This window comes from Knufia obscura (genome assembly GCF_036327395.1).
Source record: "Knufia obscura strain CCFEE 5817 isolate CBS 148926 chromosome Unknown scaffold_9, whole genome shotgun sequence".
Classification (NCBI taxonomy): Eukaryota; Fungi; Ascomycota; class Eurotiomycetes; order Chaetothyriales; family Trichomeriaceae; genus Knufia; species Knufia obscura.
This window is the reverse complement of record NW_027042695.1, coordinates 221,179-237,787: the sequence shown is the minus strand read 5'-3', so window position 1 is coordinate 237,787 and position 16,609 is coordinate 221,179. Positions and strand designations below refer to the sequence as shown.

The 16,609-nt window shown below is 51.7% G+C and overlaps 8 protein-coding genes across 8 annotated transcripts; 6 read left to right on the top strand and 2 right to left on the bottom strand.

Annotated features, from left to right (window-relative positions):
* Positions 1 to 157: 157 nt before the first annotated feature.
* PMZ80_007421 (uncharacterized protein) lies at positions 158 to 2,029 on the top strand (the record flags this gene model as incomplete). Its single annotated transcript, XM_064875829.1, has 1 exon — positions 158 to 2,029. One exon carries the CDS (start codon positions 158 to 160, stop codon positions 2,027 to 2,029), a length of 1,872 nt encoding a protein of 623 aa, XP_064728093.1.
* A 914-nt stretch (positions 2,030 to 2,943) lies between these two features.
* Positions 2,944 to 4,620, top strand: DBP8 (putative RNA helicase; the record flags this gene model as incomplete). Its single annotated transcript, XM_064875828.1, has 1 exon — positions 2,944 to 4,620. The coding sequence occupies one exon, from the start codon at positions 2,944 to 2,946 to the stop codon at positions 4,618 to 4,620; it is 1,677 nt and encodes a 558-aa protein (XP_064728092.1).
* A 321-nt stretch (positions 4,621 to 4,941) lies between these two features.
* On the top strand, positions 4,942 to 5,730 carry cms1 (the record flags this gene model as incomplete). The annotated part of the gene is made up of 1 exon (XM_064875827.1): positions 4,942 to 5,730. The coding sequence occupies one exon, from the start codon at positions 4,942 to 4,944 to the stop codon at positions 5,728 to 5,730; it is 789 nt and encodes a 262-aa protein (XP_064728091.1).
* Positions 5,731 to 6,312: 582 nt separating this feature from the next.
* Positions 6,313 to 7,341, top strand: PMZ80_007418 (uncharacterized protein; the record flags this gene model as incomplete). Its single annotated transcript, XM_064875826.1, has 1 exon — positions 6,313 to 7,341. The coding sequence occupies one exon, from the start codon at positions 6,313 to 6,315 to the stop codon at positions 7,339 to 7,341; it is 1,029 nt and encodes a 342-aa protein (XP_064728090.1).
* A 996-nt stretch (positions 7,342 to 8,337) lies between these two features.
* Positions 8,338 to 9,669, bottom strand: PMZ80_007417 (uncharacterized protein; the record flags this gene model as incomplete). The annotated part of the gene is made up of 1 exon (XM_064875825.1): positions 8,338 to 9,669. The coding sequence occupies one exon, from the start codon at positions 9,667 to 9,669 to the stop codon at positions 8,338 to 8,340; it is 1,332 nt and encodes a 443-aa protein (XP_064728089.1).
* A 561-nt stretch (positions 9,670 to 10,230) lies between these two features.
* On the top strand, positions 10,231 to 10,853 carry UBC2 (Ubiquitin-conjugating enzyme E2 2; the record flags this gene model as incomplete). The annotated part of the gene is made up of 3 exons (XM_064875824.1): positions 10,231 to 10,272; positions 10,386 to 10,450; positions 10,505 to 10,853. The coding sequence occupies 3 exons, from the start codon at positions 10,231 to 10,233 to the stop codon at positions 10,851 to 10,853; spliced, it is 456 nt and encodes a 151-aa protein (XP_064728088.1).
* Positions 10,854 to 11,602: 749 nt separating this feature from the next.
* PMZ80_007415 (uncharacterized protein) lies at positions 11,603 to 13,804 on the bottom strand (the record flags this gene model as incomplete). The annotated part of the gene is made up of 1 exon (XM_064875823.1): positions 11,603 to 13,804. One exon carries the CDS (start codon positions 13,802 to 13,804, stop codon positions 11,603 to 11,605), a length of 2,202 nt encoding a protein of 733 aa, XP_064728087.1.
* A 940-nt stretch (positions 13,805 to 14,744) lies between these two features.
* Positions 14,745 to 16,160, top strand: PMZ80_007414 (uncharacterized protein; the record flags this gene model as incomplete). Its single annotated transcript, XM_064875822.1, has 1 exon — positions 14,745 to 16,160. One exon carries the CDS (start codon positions 14,745 to 14,747, stop codon positions 16,158 to 16,160), a length of 1,416 nt encoding a protein of 471 aa, XP_064728086.1.
* Positions 16,161 to 16,609: the final 449 nt, after the last annotated feature.

Genomic DNA, 16,609 nt, shown 5'->3' with positions numbered 1-16,609 from the left:
GAACATTAATACCCCATGGTGCTGCCCTTTCAGAGCTTCTGAGCCTTTCGTTCTTCCAGATCTGTTCGGTCTTTCTATTCCAAGTCTTTCCTTTGTTACTCACGCCTCTATCCCAATCAAGTGAAGCTGGGCTTCTGCTTCTAACACCACAGCGAACATGTCGTTGACACCATATACTTTTAGACCTCTAACGCCTCCAGAGGCAGACAGTGCTGCTGGTCAGCGCACTAATCACATGAGAAATGTCTCTGGTGCATCTTACTTCACCAACACATCACCAGAGTCACTCAGATCAACACCGGATCGAACAGTGTATCGCCAGCATGGACCGACGCTGCTTCCCAAGATTCGAACTCAGGACAACAACCTGCAACCATCTGCTGGTCAGATGAGCAAGGGCCACAAACGATCAGTCTCTAACGTCAGTAATACCTCTACATACAATAACGTTCGACCACCTATGTACAGATGCGCCACCGAGCCTGTACATGACAGCATAAGTTTGATGTCGCCGGTATCCATGGCCTCACAGTCTCGAGCAAGTTCTGTGGCTCCCTTCATCTCAGACGCGTCTAGAGGCCACTCAAGGGCAGTTTCGTCGTCAAGCGTGGATGATTCCATGCTCAACAGATATGGCTATCCGACATATCGACAGCTGCCAGTGTACGTCACTCAAGCTCAACAAGCTGTTACGCCTCCAATATATGCTCAGTCATACCTCCCTTCACAGCAGCTATCGTTCCTTGACGCGCCAACCATCAACCTCGAAGGTAGTTGGGACATGCCTATCGACCTCGACGATATCTCAAGACCAACGTCGATGAGCCCTCCACCATCTCTCGAGCCATCCTTGATGCCCGCAGCACCCATGATGCAAGAGCCCGCTTCCTACTCAATGCAAGGTGGACCGGTCCTTGCTGGCACGACGAGCTTGATGAACTACCTTACACAACCAACTCAGCCAGTGAACCTTGTCCGCAATCTGACATATTCTACTGGGCGAGGTCTTTCTTCGTACTTCTGGTGGGACGTTCGGAACCTTCGACCCTGGACCTCCTTCTCACTCGACACGATGTCATCGATACCAGATCTCATGACTTTGCTCCACTTCCAACACGACAACAACACCTTCCCAAGCCTGGCTACTCAGACCACTAGCGCTGCTAATCCATCTTCAGAAGGTGACTTGGCCAATCTCATCTCCAAAATCCACTTTCCAAAGGTCAACGCAGCAGCTCAGGTCTCACTCGGCCAGAATGCACCATTCTTCTATGTCGCTCCACAGCAGCCGACCGCCGCTTCTACAGCAGCAGCTGCTCCTGCTCAAGCACAACCTACCTTCTTAGCAAACTACCCGAACGAGAACCAGTTCACCATTCATGGCTCGCCTCGAGGCAGAGTTGTCGGCCTATCGAAGTCCTTTGACACCTTCAACACGTCTATGCGTCATGAGTCACCAGCTCAAAGAGTTCGATACCTGAAGACATTATCTCAATTGCAGAAATGCATGCGAGACCATTCTTGTAGGTATGGTTTCACCATCACTGAGATCGAGCTTGTCTGCGTCCGAGTTGGATCAGACAAGTACGGCAACCCGTACTTCGGGTATCTCGAAGTTGCTGATAGCATCGCTACCAAGACAAGCGCGAAGTACGGCATTGATGTAGCTGGCAACTACACCGAGGACATCTCAATGACAGCGGGCTTGGCACTCTACTTCCTTCTCATGCTCGCCAAGAAGGTCGCCTTGCCAGGTGAATGGGGCAGTTTCATGGATGTCGGTGGTCTCGGTGCAATGACAAGACAACGAGTCCTGCCATCGAATGACGACCTCAAGAACGACGCTCTACCTCACAACGAGGACGGTGACATCAAGGACGAAGAAGAACGAAAACCAGATGGTCGCGACAAGTGGATGCCCGAGCCACAAGTCGGCGAGAAGAGAGACGCGAAGACAGCACGAGGATGGGTTTGGCCCAGCGACCCGTGGCATAAGAGAGAAGGTGGAAGACGATCACGACGTGGATGATCAACGATCATGATTGACGATGAATGATCTCAGCAGTATTATCTAATCATAAAAGCATCGGATGTTCAGTCCTGGCGACGGCACCGCATATACCTGGGTTTAGCATCGCATGGTTGGGACGGCATTTTGGACTTGATATACAGTATACCCGACACTCCAGCGAGTGTGTAATAGCTCTTAATTGTAAAAGCACGTTTGGTCTACACAAAGCAATGTCCTGTCTCTCGCATGATCACTCCTTCATATTTCGACGCAATTGCTGCCTTGCATCCGAACCTAGCAAGTACTTCCTTCCATCTCTGAAACATGACTGCCCGGCAAGTTCGTCATCGACAGCGTCGTAAGCGGCCTCAACAGTGCCACTGTGGCCCGAAACCTACTTCACCAGTGCGTCGTCCACATCATGGCCAACTCAGCTGACTTACCTAGACTAAGTGTCAGCGGCAGTTTCATCACTCCTGCACAGTGCTTGCGCTTCGTCCCTGGGGTTGCTGAGACAAGAGCGCCTGCAGAAATTGAGGTTATGGTCGTCGGCGCTTCGCGGCGCCTAATCGTGCCTGCCTGCCTGCAAATGCATGTCGCTAATCTTACATGAGACCATGCGCCAGATCTCTTTTAGAGCGCCGTAGAGATGGCAGTACAAGGGAGATGACTTGCATTGCAGGTAGATCTGCGAACTACGTTCGATGCATATGCGTGACATGCTGGGGCTGACATTCCTGCGTGGACCGACTGCATAGCATCCATTACACATGCAGTGGTCTTTGCCCGTAGTTGTGCGCGATTCCTTGCAGCCTGAAGTTGTCAGGCATCAAGCAGGACCGGCGTCCTCTGATCAGCAGTAGGATTTCCTTCTCCATTCGTCAAGGACAAAAGTTGCTTTTGCCCTCCTTCTCTGTAGCGAAGTCGCTATAATGTCCAAACCGCGACGAACAAAGAATGCCTTGAGTGATCCTGCCGAGACATCATCTAAGGATCAGTCAGATCTTGACTTTCCGCTACCATCTCCCAAACGTAGGCGAATCTCGACCCAGGACGACGAAAACAATGGAGAAACGAAAGCTCAAGCATATGCAGCACCATCGAGGGTCAAGAGTGCTGTTCAGGCCCAGACGCTGAAAGCTGAGGTAGACCCAGTATATGAAGAAGAGCCACCTCGAGCAGATGGCTTGTCCGTACAAACCACCAACACAGATTTTGGCTCAGTCGACGTGGCGCCATGGCTGGTTCACTCTCTCCGTATGATGCAAATACACAGCCCGACCGAGATCCAACGATCATGTATCCCTGAGATTCTGAAAGGAAGAGATTGTATAGGAGGCTCACGAACAGGCACAGGAAAGACGGTCGCTTTCGCGGTACCGATATTGCAGAAGTGGTCGGAGGATCCGTATGGCATCTATGCTATAGTCATGACACCAACGAGAGAGCTCGCCTTGCAGATCTATGAGCAGTTTACAGCTTTGGGTGCGCCTCAAGGGCTCAAGACAGTATTGGTGACAGGAGGGACGGATATGAGGGCGCAGGCGCAGGCACTGGCTAAGCGGCCGCATGTGGTAATCGCTACGCCTGGGAGACTAGCTGATCACATCGAGACATCGGGCGAAGAGACGATACGTGGACTGAGAAGAGTGAAAGTGGTGGTCTTCGACGAGGCGGACCGGTTATTGTCTGCCTCTGCTGGCATGCTGCCCGACATCAGCACTTGCCTGGCTACACTTCCTCCGTCAAGCGAGCGGTTGACATTGCTATTCACGGCTACAGTAACGCCGGAAGTACGGTCGTTGAAAGACCAGCCAAGACCCAAGAACAGGCCGCCTCTTTTCATATCAGAGATCAAGGACCAGATCGATCCTGAGAACGCCAACGGCAAAGCATTAGTGCCCTCGAAGCTTAAACAGACGTACCTAAAAGTGCCACTGACGCATAAAGACGCCTACCTTTATGTGCTGTTGCTGCACTTGCTCACAGCAGATGGACAAAAGTCTACCTCGACCAACAACCAGATCATAATATTCACGAACCGGACACATATGGCCGACCTATTACACCGAACCCTCCACAAGCTGCTCGGCATTACCTATCAATCAGCCGACCCTTCCCACGCTTCAATAGCCCATTTGAAACCAACAGCCGTCACGTCTCTCAGCTCAGCACTTCCACAGTCTCAACGCACCTCGAACCTCGCCTCTTTTCGCGCCAGCATAGCCCGCATTCTTATCTCTACTGATCTCTCTTCTCGAGGTCTAGATATCCCCACCTGTACGCATGTCATCAATTACGATGTTCCTCGTGACCCAGTTGACTATGTCCACAGGGTTGGTCGAACAGCTCGTGCGGGCCGAAGTGGCACAAGCGTTACTTTTGTTAGTCCTCGTGATATTGAGCTTGTGCTGGCAATTGAAGACTACGTTGGGAACAAGATGGCGGAGTGGAAGAGCGAAGGGGATGAAGAGGTCAATGTTGAGACAAGGGTTGTTAGGGGTAGGACGCTGAAGGATGTGGGGGAGTGTAGAATGGAGGCGTTGCGGGAGATGGAGGGTGGGAAAGATGTCAAGGGATACAGGGGCAAGATCAGGAAACAGAGATAACTCAGGTTGCATGGCTATATGTACTTATCCGATCACGCTTCGAATCTCTTGAACATATATAGTAGTCCTGGTCACGTCCCAGAAAGCCATCAAGGTGATCGTTAATGCCTAAGGCTGTAATTATGGTAATCGATAGCGATAACGATAAGAATTTGGAGAACAATTTCGAGTCGCTCTTGCAAGCGCATGGTCGCAGATGCGCTGCGACAGTGAAAGTGCTCAACCTGCGCATATTCAGCAGATAGCAGTGTCTCACGACCATAAATCTCTCACCGATATCTGTCGTGTACACGCGCAGACCGCTTGCCCGTCGCTGTCATCATGGCGCGTACGAAGCAGATTGCTCGGAAGCATAGTTCAGGCGTTAAACGCAAGAGAACACCAGAAGACGATGCTGCAGACACTGGCTCCGGAAACGAGCAGCCTCAGAAGAAGTCCGCCACAGCGAACGCTGCTGCTAACAGCCGAGCTGGACAGACTGTTTACGACAAAACAATAGCAAAGGATGGACCAGAGAAACTAGCAGAACGATTTACAGACGCCATCAAGAAGCAGAAGGGTGACCTCAGTACGATCGAACTTGAAGACGAGTCCTTGCCTCCGAAAGCGTTCAAAGATACGACCGGCTTTGGTGAGACAAGACTCGCGAAGAACCTCTCCGACTTTCTTGAGCAGTATACGCCGGATGGTAGGGAAGGCTTGAAATCATGCGCAGAAGAGACTGGAAGCCCGCATACGATACTGCTTACCTCTTCTGCAATCAGAGCACAAGCACTCCTGCAACAAGTCCGTGCATATGGTAGTGAAGACAACAAGATTGCGAAGCTCTTCGCCAAACACTTGAAGCTAAAAGATCATATCCAATACGTGCAGAAGACCAAGTTTGGCATTGGCGCAGGCACCGCCCACCGCATCCAGCATTTGATCGAGAATGAGGTGCTGAAGCTGAAGCATCTCAAAAGAGTCGTGATCGACGGGTCGTATGTTGACGACAAGCAACGCACTATCTTCACAGACCGCGACGCGTTCCTGCCTACACTTTCCCTGCTGAATCTCGACCAACTCAAGCTGCGGCTCGTCTCCAGCGAAACCGAGTTGTTGGTCTTCTGAGCACACGATGCAGGCGAACGATCGGTGTTTTTCTGCAGTCTGGAAGCACAAAAACGCGCCTTCAATTGTGGACGAGCTTTTGACATGAAGGATGCTGAAGCTTACGAACTTGAAGATGCAGAATGGGACGAGACATACAGCAAGCATAAGCCAATCAACAAAAAGGGCCTCATCGGTCCTGCATGAAATGCTGGGGAGCCCTGCAAGGTACCGAGAAATAGCTCTCTTGATTGGCCTCGTTAAGAAAAATGGGGCTCAGTCGGTTTCACCTTCCGTTCTAGCTCGCTGGGCTAGACCATGCTGGCTCTGCCATCATCAGAAAAAGATCAAGAAGGATCAACTCCAGGCCGGGGCTGCTTCCTGTTATCTCCATGTAAGGAATGCATCTTTTTGAGTTCGGAACTCACAGGCAGGTAAGATACGACAATACTCTGACTTCGTCATCACATCTTTCGTCGCGTGATCAAACTGTCTCAATCAAATCGAAAAGCCTCACCTATCTCTGTGCGATCTCTGACAAGCATCTTCGAGGAGAAAAATCAACCCGCTCCCAGTCAGAGACTGCCAGAGAGAGGTCGAGTCATGTCCTTCCACCAGACTTACCGTGCAGTGTCCAACCCTGTGAACTCTTACAGCAGTCCATCCCCACAATCTTCTCTTCATCGGAAGCCTGGAAATTACACCTCGTCCACTCGTAGCGTCTCTCCGCTCCCACCTTCGAACAACCAGACCTCCCACTCGAAGCAGTTCCTGCACAGCCCGACACCCCAAACTCCCTTGAACTCCTTCCCACCTCAAGCACCAGCCTCACCGAGCATAACACCCGATCCGCCCGCAGCCACCGACTCTCGGCCAGCAGACACACCACTATACTCATTCCACAGCTCAACGACAGTACCGCCTACAAGCCCAGCTCTACTAAACACAAAAGCCAGCACCCGCTCCCTCAGGCTCCTAAACACCCAGGAAATAGACAACGCCATACGCTTCTGCCTCGGCATACAAAACCAAGCAGTGACTGAACACGGAAAGAGACCCTTCGCAGCTCTGCTGCTCGCACCGGACAACGCCTCTGTCCTCCTTACACACAACTCGATATCCCACTACCAGCATGCCGAGTCTGAACTAGCACGTCTAGCTGCGATGCAATACTCGCAGAAATACCTAGAAAAATGCACACTTGTCTCCACGTGGGAGCCATGTGCGATGTGTGCGGGCACGATATACTGGACTGGCATAGGACGGCTGCTCTATGCGGCTTCCGAGGCAAGATTGAAAGAGCTCACTGGGAGCAACAATAATGAGAACATGACGATGAGCTTGCCTTGCAGAACGATTTTACAGGCTGGTCAGAGGGCCGTTGAGGTTATTGGGCCAGTGAGTACCTGGGAGCAAAAGGTCGTGGATGAGAGCGGGAAGTGGTGGAGGGAACATACTGGTGGTGCTCCGAGTGCGGATTTGGGGCGAAGCACGAGTAGTGTGAAAGAGAATGGAAGTATAGCGTCGAGGAGGACGAGTGTCACAGTGTATAATCCTAATGAGAGTTTTCTTGGGAGTATTGGGGAGGACGGGGAGTACCAGGCTGATTTGAAGATTGATTGGATGCCGTAAAATGGTTGCGGCCAACTGCAAGAGGTGGTCCAGACACTTGGAGAAGTAATTTACCCACAGAGCACGGAGCAGTGGAATCAGAATAGGCAGGCGAAAAAGCAGGCAGCGGTCTTTGTCAGCCTGCGTGTATTACTACCAACAAAAGTGCGGTTTGGTGCATTGGCAGTACAGAGTGGCGTACACGGCAGAGTGAGAGTTCTAAATCAAGAGAGACCTTATGTACGAATTGAACATGGCTTTCGACTTTCGCCTCCCTCCTGCTGGGCAAAAATCCGGCAAAGACTCTCCTTGCTCGTTGGCAAGCATGAATGGCAGGCGGTCGCACGAAGTGATCTACTCCTGGCAGAGTTCTTCTTCAGTATCAGTTCCATTCGAGCATCAGACAGACGTAGGGGCACAAGGTATCTCTCTACCTTGATCGCGAGCATATGATAATCCTGTCGGGGTCGAGGCACTGATGACGGCGAGTCTCGTTCCGCTGCATTTCAATACAACAGAAGAAGAGAGTGTTGCATTAATGGGCGAATACAGCATGTTCTCACGCCTCCCAGCCGCTGTTACGAGTGTGTAACCACAACTTAGACCGTTCGCCACAGCTATCGCCAAAGGATCTAGTGAGGACTTTGTTTGACTCCTTGCGCGTAGGTTGGGTAGTGTCACTCGTCGTCATCAAGAGGCAAGCTCGACGACATGATACAGCTATGCCAGCTGCGACCACAATAACCGGCCAAACTAGTCGACCGAGACCTTACACTTCGTACGCTACAGAAGCTACCACATTCGAGACTTCCGTGTGACTTGCAGCGTAGGAAAATCCGCCTATGGCTTCGAATGCAGCCTCGGAAGGTGCTTGTCAGCAGAGATAAGCCCACGAGTTCGAGCAATCCCACTGCGCAATCACGCGCCGCATACTGTTTCCCCGTACAGTATATGGCAGTCGCCTCTGCCATCGATCTAATTGTATGACCTGCATACACCCAACAAGATCAAACCTCGTTAATACTCTGTTTCTTGTGTCAGTTGTGCTTCAGATTTCACGTTGCCTTGCTCCTGAGTACTCGTGAGTAAGAGATCTATCACCTCACCAAAACCCGAGGTCGCCGGCCTGCTTTTTGTTGGTCTGTCCTCCTGCTCTATCCTCAAATCTGACTGAGCAGCACCATTGACTGCCTTCCAGCCGTCAAGGGCGCTGTTGGTCCCCTCCGTCGAGTCAGGGATAGTACTGTCAATGGTGCTGTCAATCGTTTCGTCCACTGTCTCCGATTCAGTAGACAAATGCTTCAACCGCTTCATCGGCCTTTCCATCTCTTGTGACGAGTCGCTAGAGTAGTCTGTCTCTGAACCGGTGAAGCGCGACTTCGCTCTGCTCTGCGGCGTGATCTGCTGGACGTCAAACTTCTTACCACGCAGGGCCGGTGTCGTCCTGTGCGTACTGGGTGTTAGGTTGTGTGAACTCCGCGGCTGGATGAGCAAGCGAAGTACATTGTGTTGCCCACTTGCGGCCTGCGAGAATCGCTTGAGCATTACCTTGTAGGCACCTGGTCTGTAGAACACGAACTTGGTGCCACGACTCAGATAGACGAATTCGTGTTTAGTCGGATCAACCTTGAGACCTGTTTCCTGCGAGAACTGGTTGTATAGCTCATGTAGCTCGAAGTCTTCCCAGTGGCATGGCTGGCCTCTGAGCACAGGCTTGAGGTCGATCATGGGCAGCCATACTGTGCCTAGGTCAAGCGCATTGGCATCAATCTGAACTTCGATATCGTCCCAGTCAGTGTCCGCTTGCGGCTTGACTTCTGATTTGGGAAGTGGCTCAACCGTTGTTGACTCGGCGCGTTGGACGATCTCATCACTAGTAGTCTCGCTCCAATACTCTGGCTCATGTCTGATTGGATCGACGCGCGTCACCGGCAGTACCTTTGAGTCTTTCGAGTCATTCTGTATAGGCTGATATGGAGGGATCGTTGGCAGTGTTGTGACTGGCGCACTCTCATCCAGCTTGAAGTGTCTATTGAGGTAAAATGCCCAGCTGGTATACATCTCAAGGCGTTTCTCGAACTTCTGACCAGAAGTACTGGGATCGCTCCATGAACTATCATCGAAGGCTGCTACAAGCGGTCGCAGCAGGTCACTAGCCTCCTGTCGCGGCTTGGAACCGTGTCCGTTGAGCATATTGGAGTCTGGCCATCTCTCTCGTATTTTCCTTATGACTGCGGCACGACGGTTAATATATTCCTGCTCACTCCATTTTGTTTTTAGCTGCCACCATGCTTGGGTATTCTTTGTGAACTTAGGGACAGCTCTAGACCATTTTGGCGTTACTTCCATCTTGGCTGGACGACACCGACCACATTCGTAGAGCGCTCAGTCTGCGGAGGTCGTGTACACTACTCCAGGATACTCTTCCGCGAAGTGGAGCGACAGGTCAATATCATGAGAACTTCGCCGGAAGTTACATCGATGGAAGCTGCAAGCGCATCATGTTAGCCCCGATGTCAATGACACACATAGCATAATCTCTGTTCAGATTCATCCTTTTCGTGGAGGGCACGTTTGGCGTGTTATAACTGGTGGCGAACAAGGAAAGTGAAGCCTTGAATTCGAGGCTGAAACATTGACCCATTATCACTGCAAGACTGGCTGACTAATAATCGTGATAAGGGTCTCATGCCCGTTTGCCGCATTCAAGATCGGCGGGATCACGCCGCCTGCTCATATGCAATCCTGCCCGATAGATGTGTTGAACGCCCACCGACATTCACACGAAGAACAGAAACTGTTAGACCTAATCTACTCATCGACCATCGTCCAGAACTCGCCCTCTCACCACCATATCTCTCGAATCCACATCTCTTCCAGGCTCAGCAACATCATCTCCTCCGAACCAGCATGTCGACCTCCGCACGGCGCCGCTTGATGCGAGACTTCAAGGTGAGTCAGGTTCTGAAAGCCACTCATTGCTGGTAGACCCTACACCGTGGGCCTCTGGCAACATTCAACAGGCTATACAATCTTTTCAAAGCACGGTACTGATATCTACTCAGCGCATGCAAACAGATCCTCCCGTCGGTGTCTCCGCCTCACCCATAGCAGACAATGTTATGACCTGGTATGTTCAACTACCACTCGAATTCACTGACGTCTAGCTGACAAGCCCTCGCAGGAACGCTGTCATAATCGGCCCAGCAGACACTCCATTCGAAGATGGCACATTCCGCCTAGTAATGCAATTCGAAGAGGCGTACCCTAACAAGCCGCCTGGTGTCAAATTCGTATCGACCATGTTCCATCCAAACGTATACGGCACGGGAGAACTATGTCTGGACATTCTGCAGAACCGATGGAGTCCGACATACGATGTGGCGGCCATCTTAACGAGTATACAGAGTTTACTGAACGATCCGAACACGAGCAGTCCGGCGAATGTGGAAGCAAGTAATCTATACAAGGAAAACAGGAGGGAATATAACAAGCGGGTTAAGGAGACTGTGGAGAAGAGCTGGGAGGATTGAGGTCGGGTAGAGTGAACTGGCAAATAGGGACAAACGACTACGAAATAACGTGATCATTCATCATGACTTAGCGACAGAGTTCACAGGCGTTACAGGCGACAGGCTAGGTGGGATGGCTTTTATATGGCTATGAGACGCGATATTGCGCCCATGTTGAGAGGCATGAACATAATCATTATAAGGTTTACAACTTTTGATATCATACTTCTGATATAGGCTCACGGATCCATAGCTACCTGAGCCTAGCTCGTTGCTCAACTCACTGTGGATGACAATGGTAACAAGATTGGATGCAGTTCCCTGTGTCCCGCAAGTTCTGTGGCCCTTGCTCCAGTCAATCTTCAGTATCGCCAAGAAATACTAGACAGGTCGAGGCCGCTGCGCAAAGCAAATCTCTGGAACAATCAAAGGAGTTCTCGAGGTCCACCGCGATATGTCTCTGGTGATCGTTCGGACACAGTAATGCTCGAAGCACACCTTCGTAATGAATCAACAAGATGGGGAGAGCATTTCCAAGGTGTGATCCTGACGGGATCAACTGGGAGGCACGGCCAGTCGTAGCCGTGAAGCCGCGCAGGAGGAAATGAGTCTCAATAAGAATAATGAGTTTCAAAATCGATAAAGAGAAAGAGTCAATTAAGCATCCTCAGAACAGAGCGGGCAATCGATCATAATAGAGAACCATTATTTACACGAATCTGCCGGGATATTGCCGACGTTTGGCTGGAGAGACGTCAATCCAGTTGCTTCTAGCTCGAGTCATCGGCGAACATGTCTGCGGCCTTTGGCCTCTGTCTTCGTCCTGCCGGCTTTGGCGCGGATATAGAGACAGGCGTAGAGGTGGTAGTAGCCGGCGTCGCCTTCTGACCTGTATCTGCCACCTTGACAGCTTGTTCTGACGGCTCAGCCGGTGGTTTTACCTCTGGCTCAGCTTCCTCGTCGCTGCTGTCAACCATGGACACGCCATCAATGTTCTCCAAGCCGCTCATCATGTCTTCGTCGTCTTGGTCAGCCATGGGCGTGCCATCAACGTCCTCCATCTTTGAGTCAGGATCAGTCTCATCTTGAACACTTCTCCAGCGATTCATCGCCTTGCTCTTGCTGTTGTCCTCGTCGGCCTTCTTTCGTGCTTCTTCTTCCGCGGCTGCCTTCTTTTCGTCTTCTGTCAATGGCGGTTCCAGAAAGGTCTTTGTAAATAGCTCTTGCGTCGCTTGCGGGAAGACACTCCATCCTTCCCACAGACTTAGCAAGTTCTGCACACTCCTCTTCCACTTTTCGCCTTTCAGCTTGCCCCATTTGAGGTCTTTTTCTGCACGACCGAGCTTTTCGAATACTTTCTGTTGTCGAAGTGCTTGCTCGAATAGTGTCCTGTATCGCCATGCATGTCGCACACCTGCGCTAGCGGAGCAGGAGAGGATGTCAGAGATGACATACAGGCCGACCGTGCCTGCTGAGGTCCAGTCGTCCCCTTCGAGCTTGCAGAAAGGTCGAACAACGTTTCGTGTGATCAAGGAGGCAACTTCGTCACCGCCTGCACCTGCATGCTCGATAGCAAAGGCCGTTAAGCGCGCCACATCACCTCGGCGTAACTTCGAGCTCGAGTCCGGTAAACGTGATAACAAATGTGTCAATTTGGCTTTCGCTAACGGGTCGAGATAACCCATTCCATCGTTCGCATCATCTGTAACAGTCATGCCAGGCACGTTGTGATCATTATACCGACGTGCCAAGTCACCACCTCGACCGCCATCGTCGCTTTCTTCGTCGGATGAATTGTAATCGTCGTCGCTCACAAAGTCATCTAGCTGTGTTGTATATTCAAATCGCAAAGACCCTTCCGGAGGCTGCCACGAAGATTGTCCCTCGAATAGTACTTGATTGCCTGATGCCCGCATATCCCGTCGACTAGACGTGCCGCTGACAACTTCCCAGAGCCGCCAGCGGTAGTACACGCCTCCCACTGAAGTGGAGTCCCATAGCCATGCCCACTTTTCGTCTCTCTGAATCTCCGCACGTGACATCAAGAGTGCTTCAAACTCCGGTCCATATGTGAGTACCGACTCTAGTGTCTTGTGTATCAACTTGAGCTGCTTCAGATCGGAAGGAGACTGTACCGTAACCTGGGTAGGGGGTCCGCGACTATACGGCGTGGATGAAGTATATGATGCTGGAGGTGCAAATCGTTGGTTCGGCGGCGGTGCTCGTGATAAAGACGTCTGTTGCTGGATCTGTCTGGCTCCAAAAGGAAGAGCATTCGTGTTCGTCGAAGAAATTGCTGCACTACCTAGTGCGGCGGAAGACAGATGTCTAGATATGGATAGCTTGAAGCCGAATCCCAGATATTGGTTTTGTAGATGCGAGACCACCGTATCGATGTCGCTCGCTGACGTCTCTGCTGCCAGGGTGACGATCGCCGAGCAGGATTTGCGCTCAGTCTGAGGACCACCAGGAGCAGCTGGAGGCAGTATGCGGACATTGTCGACGTTCAGCGGAGTATGCGCAAATAGTCCTTTAATGAATGTAGACGAGCTGCTAGGCGGCATGGATGCTAAATGTAAGGTGGGCTTCGCGGCCTTCTCTTCATCTCTCTCTTCATCATCCCGACTAGTCCTCCGACCCGGCTGGAATCCAGAGGAGCCTCTGTCTCTTCGCTCTGTATAGTCCTCGAAAGGTCTCTTCTTGTTGTATGCCGGACCTAACGAGCCTGGACCACTCCTCAAGCCCGTACTCGTGAAATGTCTCTTGCCAGGTGCAGGTGCTCCCCTCTGCGAAGGAAGTGGCGGAGCTCTCCCGTCCTCGTCGTCGAAGCTCTTCTCAAACTCTGCTAGAGGAGCAGCAGTCTCAGCCTTCTCCCTTGCCTTCTTCGCTTCAGCCTCCGCTTTCTGCTTCTCGAACTGCGATACTTTGGCGGGTGCGCTTAGCTTGGAAGCAATATCCGGGAACTCAGCCATCTTGTCCTCTCATAGCCACGTGCATACCAACATGTTCACCACGCAGTAGCGGCAGCACTCTTCGTGATGGAGAGATGCTAGTGCAGAGGCAACTCGCGTCTGCCTGGCTGCGCATCCGATTTACTGGTCAAATTAATGTAGTCGTGCAGAAACGTGGAAGAGACTGATCGACAGTGCATGCGAATGGATAAAGTTCGGGGCTGCAGTACGCCCTAAGCCGAACACTGCAAGGCCCTACGCTTGCCTTTTAGGGCTATAGGATAGCTAAGATCATTTGTTTCTTCTCGCCTATTTCGCCTGGCTATGCTTACCTTAGTTTGGGTTGACTTTATCCAACTGCTTCTCCGCGGCACGAACTTGCCAACTGTAGTACCCGCCCTTTATGTGCCTCAGACACCTCCATCCCCATGACTCACATTTCTCACTGTCCGGACAGTCAATAGCTCGCCGTGACTTCGATGCGATTCAACCCGACCGCCTTCAGGTCTGGATAGGTCGGGCCCAGCAACGCAGATCGATGGTCAGTCACACAGCATGACCGTTCATCTTTGCTGCACGAGGACGAAATACCTCTTTGCCAAACGAACATTTGTTTTCAGGGTCAATACGAGCTAACAGCCAGTCTCCGTGTTATGAACGCAGCAGCCTGGAGAAAGCCGGGACCTTGCAGTTAAACTCGCTCCCAATAGGACGCCACCTACCTAGTTGGCTTGGCCTGTGCCATAGGGCGGAACAGTCTCCTGTATGACCCTGCAGCCGGGTGTGACGAAATTAGCATCATTTTGATACCCCACAAGCAACATGGCACGATGAACCACGTGTGCTAGGAACTTTCACAACAAGCCTACGTGAAGGTCCGATATGAGTATGCTCGTGCCACCATGATTCACGTCGCTATATTTCCGTCCCTACCATACCTTCCTCACCTACCATGCTGACTATGGACATAGCTCTACTGACACCTAATGATGAGTTTACCCCAGGAGGCTCCTGGTCTGGGCATGACTGGCTAGACGGTAGCACCTCCCCAGAGGAACAGTTCTTAGACAACAAGAAACAATCACGAACCCTAACACCAAACCTCACTCGCCGTTCACACAAGAAGTCAAGAAATGGCTGTTTCTCATGCAAGACTAGGAAGATCAAGTGCGACGAGTCCAAGCCACTATGCACACAATGCAAGCTCAAATCAGTCGAGTGCCAGTATCCAACAGCGCCGCCTCGTCGCGAACTATCAAACAGTATCCGTCGACCCAACCAGCCGCTGGCTTCCTCACCCATGGCAGCTCAATTCACCTTGAACGACATGCAGTTCTTCCACCACTTCCTCACCATCTCCTTCCCACACCTCCCACTCGGCAACGAAGACGTATGGGTCCGCGACATCCCACAATTTGCCCAATCGTACACCTACCTGATGCACGCCATCCTCGCCCTCGGCGCCAGCCACCTCAACCGCCTAACACCGCAATGTGGCTACGCAAAGGAGGCCCTCATGCACCGCGGCCACGCCATCAACGGTCTCAATACCTGCATGGCCAAATCCCAACACGCCTATGGCGAAGCAGACGCAATGCTAGCAACATGCTACGCTCTCACCTTTCAAGCCTCATACATGGCCGACGGTATAGCCGACTTCGTCATCTTCGTCCGCGGCTGCGCCCTAGCAACAGGCAAGATCAGAGATGAGAATGCACAGACTGCATTCAATCTTGCGCCGGATCGACATCACCAAGTCATTCGTCCACGACTACAGAGCCTCCCACAACTCAATACCATCCATGTTGCGAACGGCTTGTCAGCCCTAGATGAAGTCCAAGTCTACCTCCACCACGAAGCGGAACATAAATTCTACGCCTCTCTTCGGGACGTTTTCACAGCTCTTCACCAGAGTCCAGCCGCAGGCTACCTGATGTTCGTGAATATGTACCGCGTCTGGTACGATCTCGACCACGATACATTCAAGGTTTTCCTCGACTCTTCGAATACCACAATCCAGATCCTTCTGGCGTTCTTCATTGGTATTCAGATGATCATGGCGCCATTGACGGCACATGAATGGCCAGAACGGACGGGTTTGAGCAACTCTGGTGTCGAGACGCCGGGTGAGACGTTGGGCATAAGCAGTGCCGGTGGTCAGAGTCTACTGGGAATGGCAGATTGGATGGAGAGTGTGGCGAGTAAAGTGCCCGAGGAGCTGCAGTGGCATCTTGCTTGGAGTAGGAACCTGGTAGGGACTGTAATTGCTGAGTTGAGTGGATTGCCGTATAGTGGGCCACCGGTGTTGTATGTTGGGCGAAAGGAGAGCTTGCACGACGCAAGTGTGAACATGAGCCCGGCAACGTCGGAAACTTGACGAAGGCTCCGGAGCGCAGGCTGCCATGATCGTTTGGGGAAAACGTCGCAGCGCTTACACGTGGGTCGGTATCAAAACCATGATGGCCATACCACATAAACAATCCGCTTGTGACATAACGTCAGTACTCCGCTCAGACGAGAGAACAATGCCACAATATCGATCAGGGGAACGAAGCAATGAATTGGAGCACAAAGCTTGCGTGTCGCACATCTATAGTGTCTGACCAGTGTTCGTTTATGCTCATACCTCATCTCCCGTTGTCTCACTTAGAATGACTCCTTGATGATCAGGCACATATACCAAGTCTAGAGGTTCAGCTCCTGAACCATGGCTTGTTGCGGTATTGCCTCTTCTCAATCGTCCCTACCACCGATCTCCTCCACTGTTTTCATGTTGTCAAGACCTCCTCGTTACTAGCAAGCGAGTCCGCTTCCGCCTCGATTGTC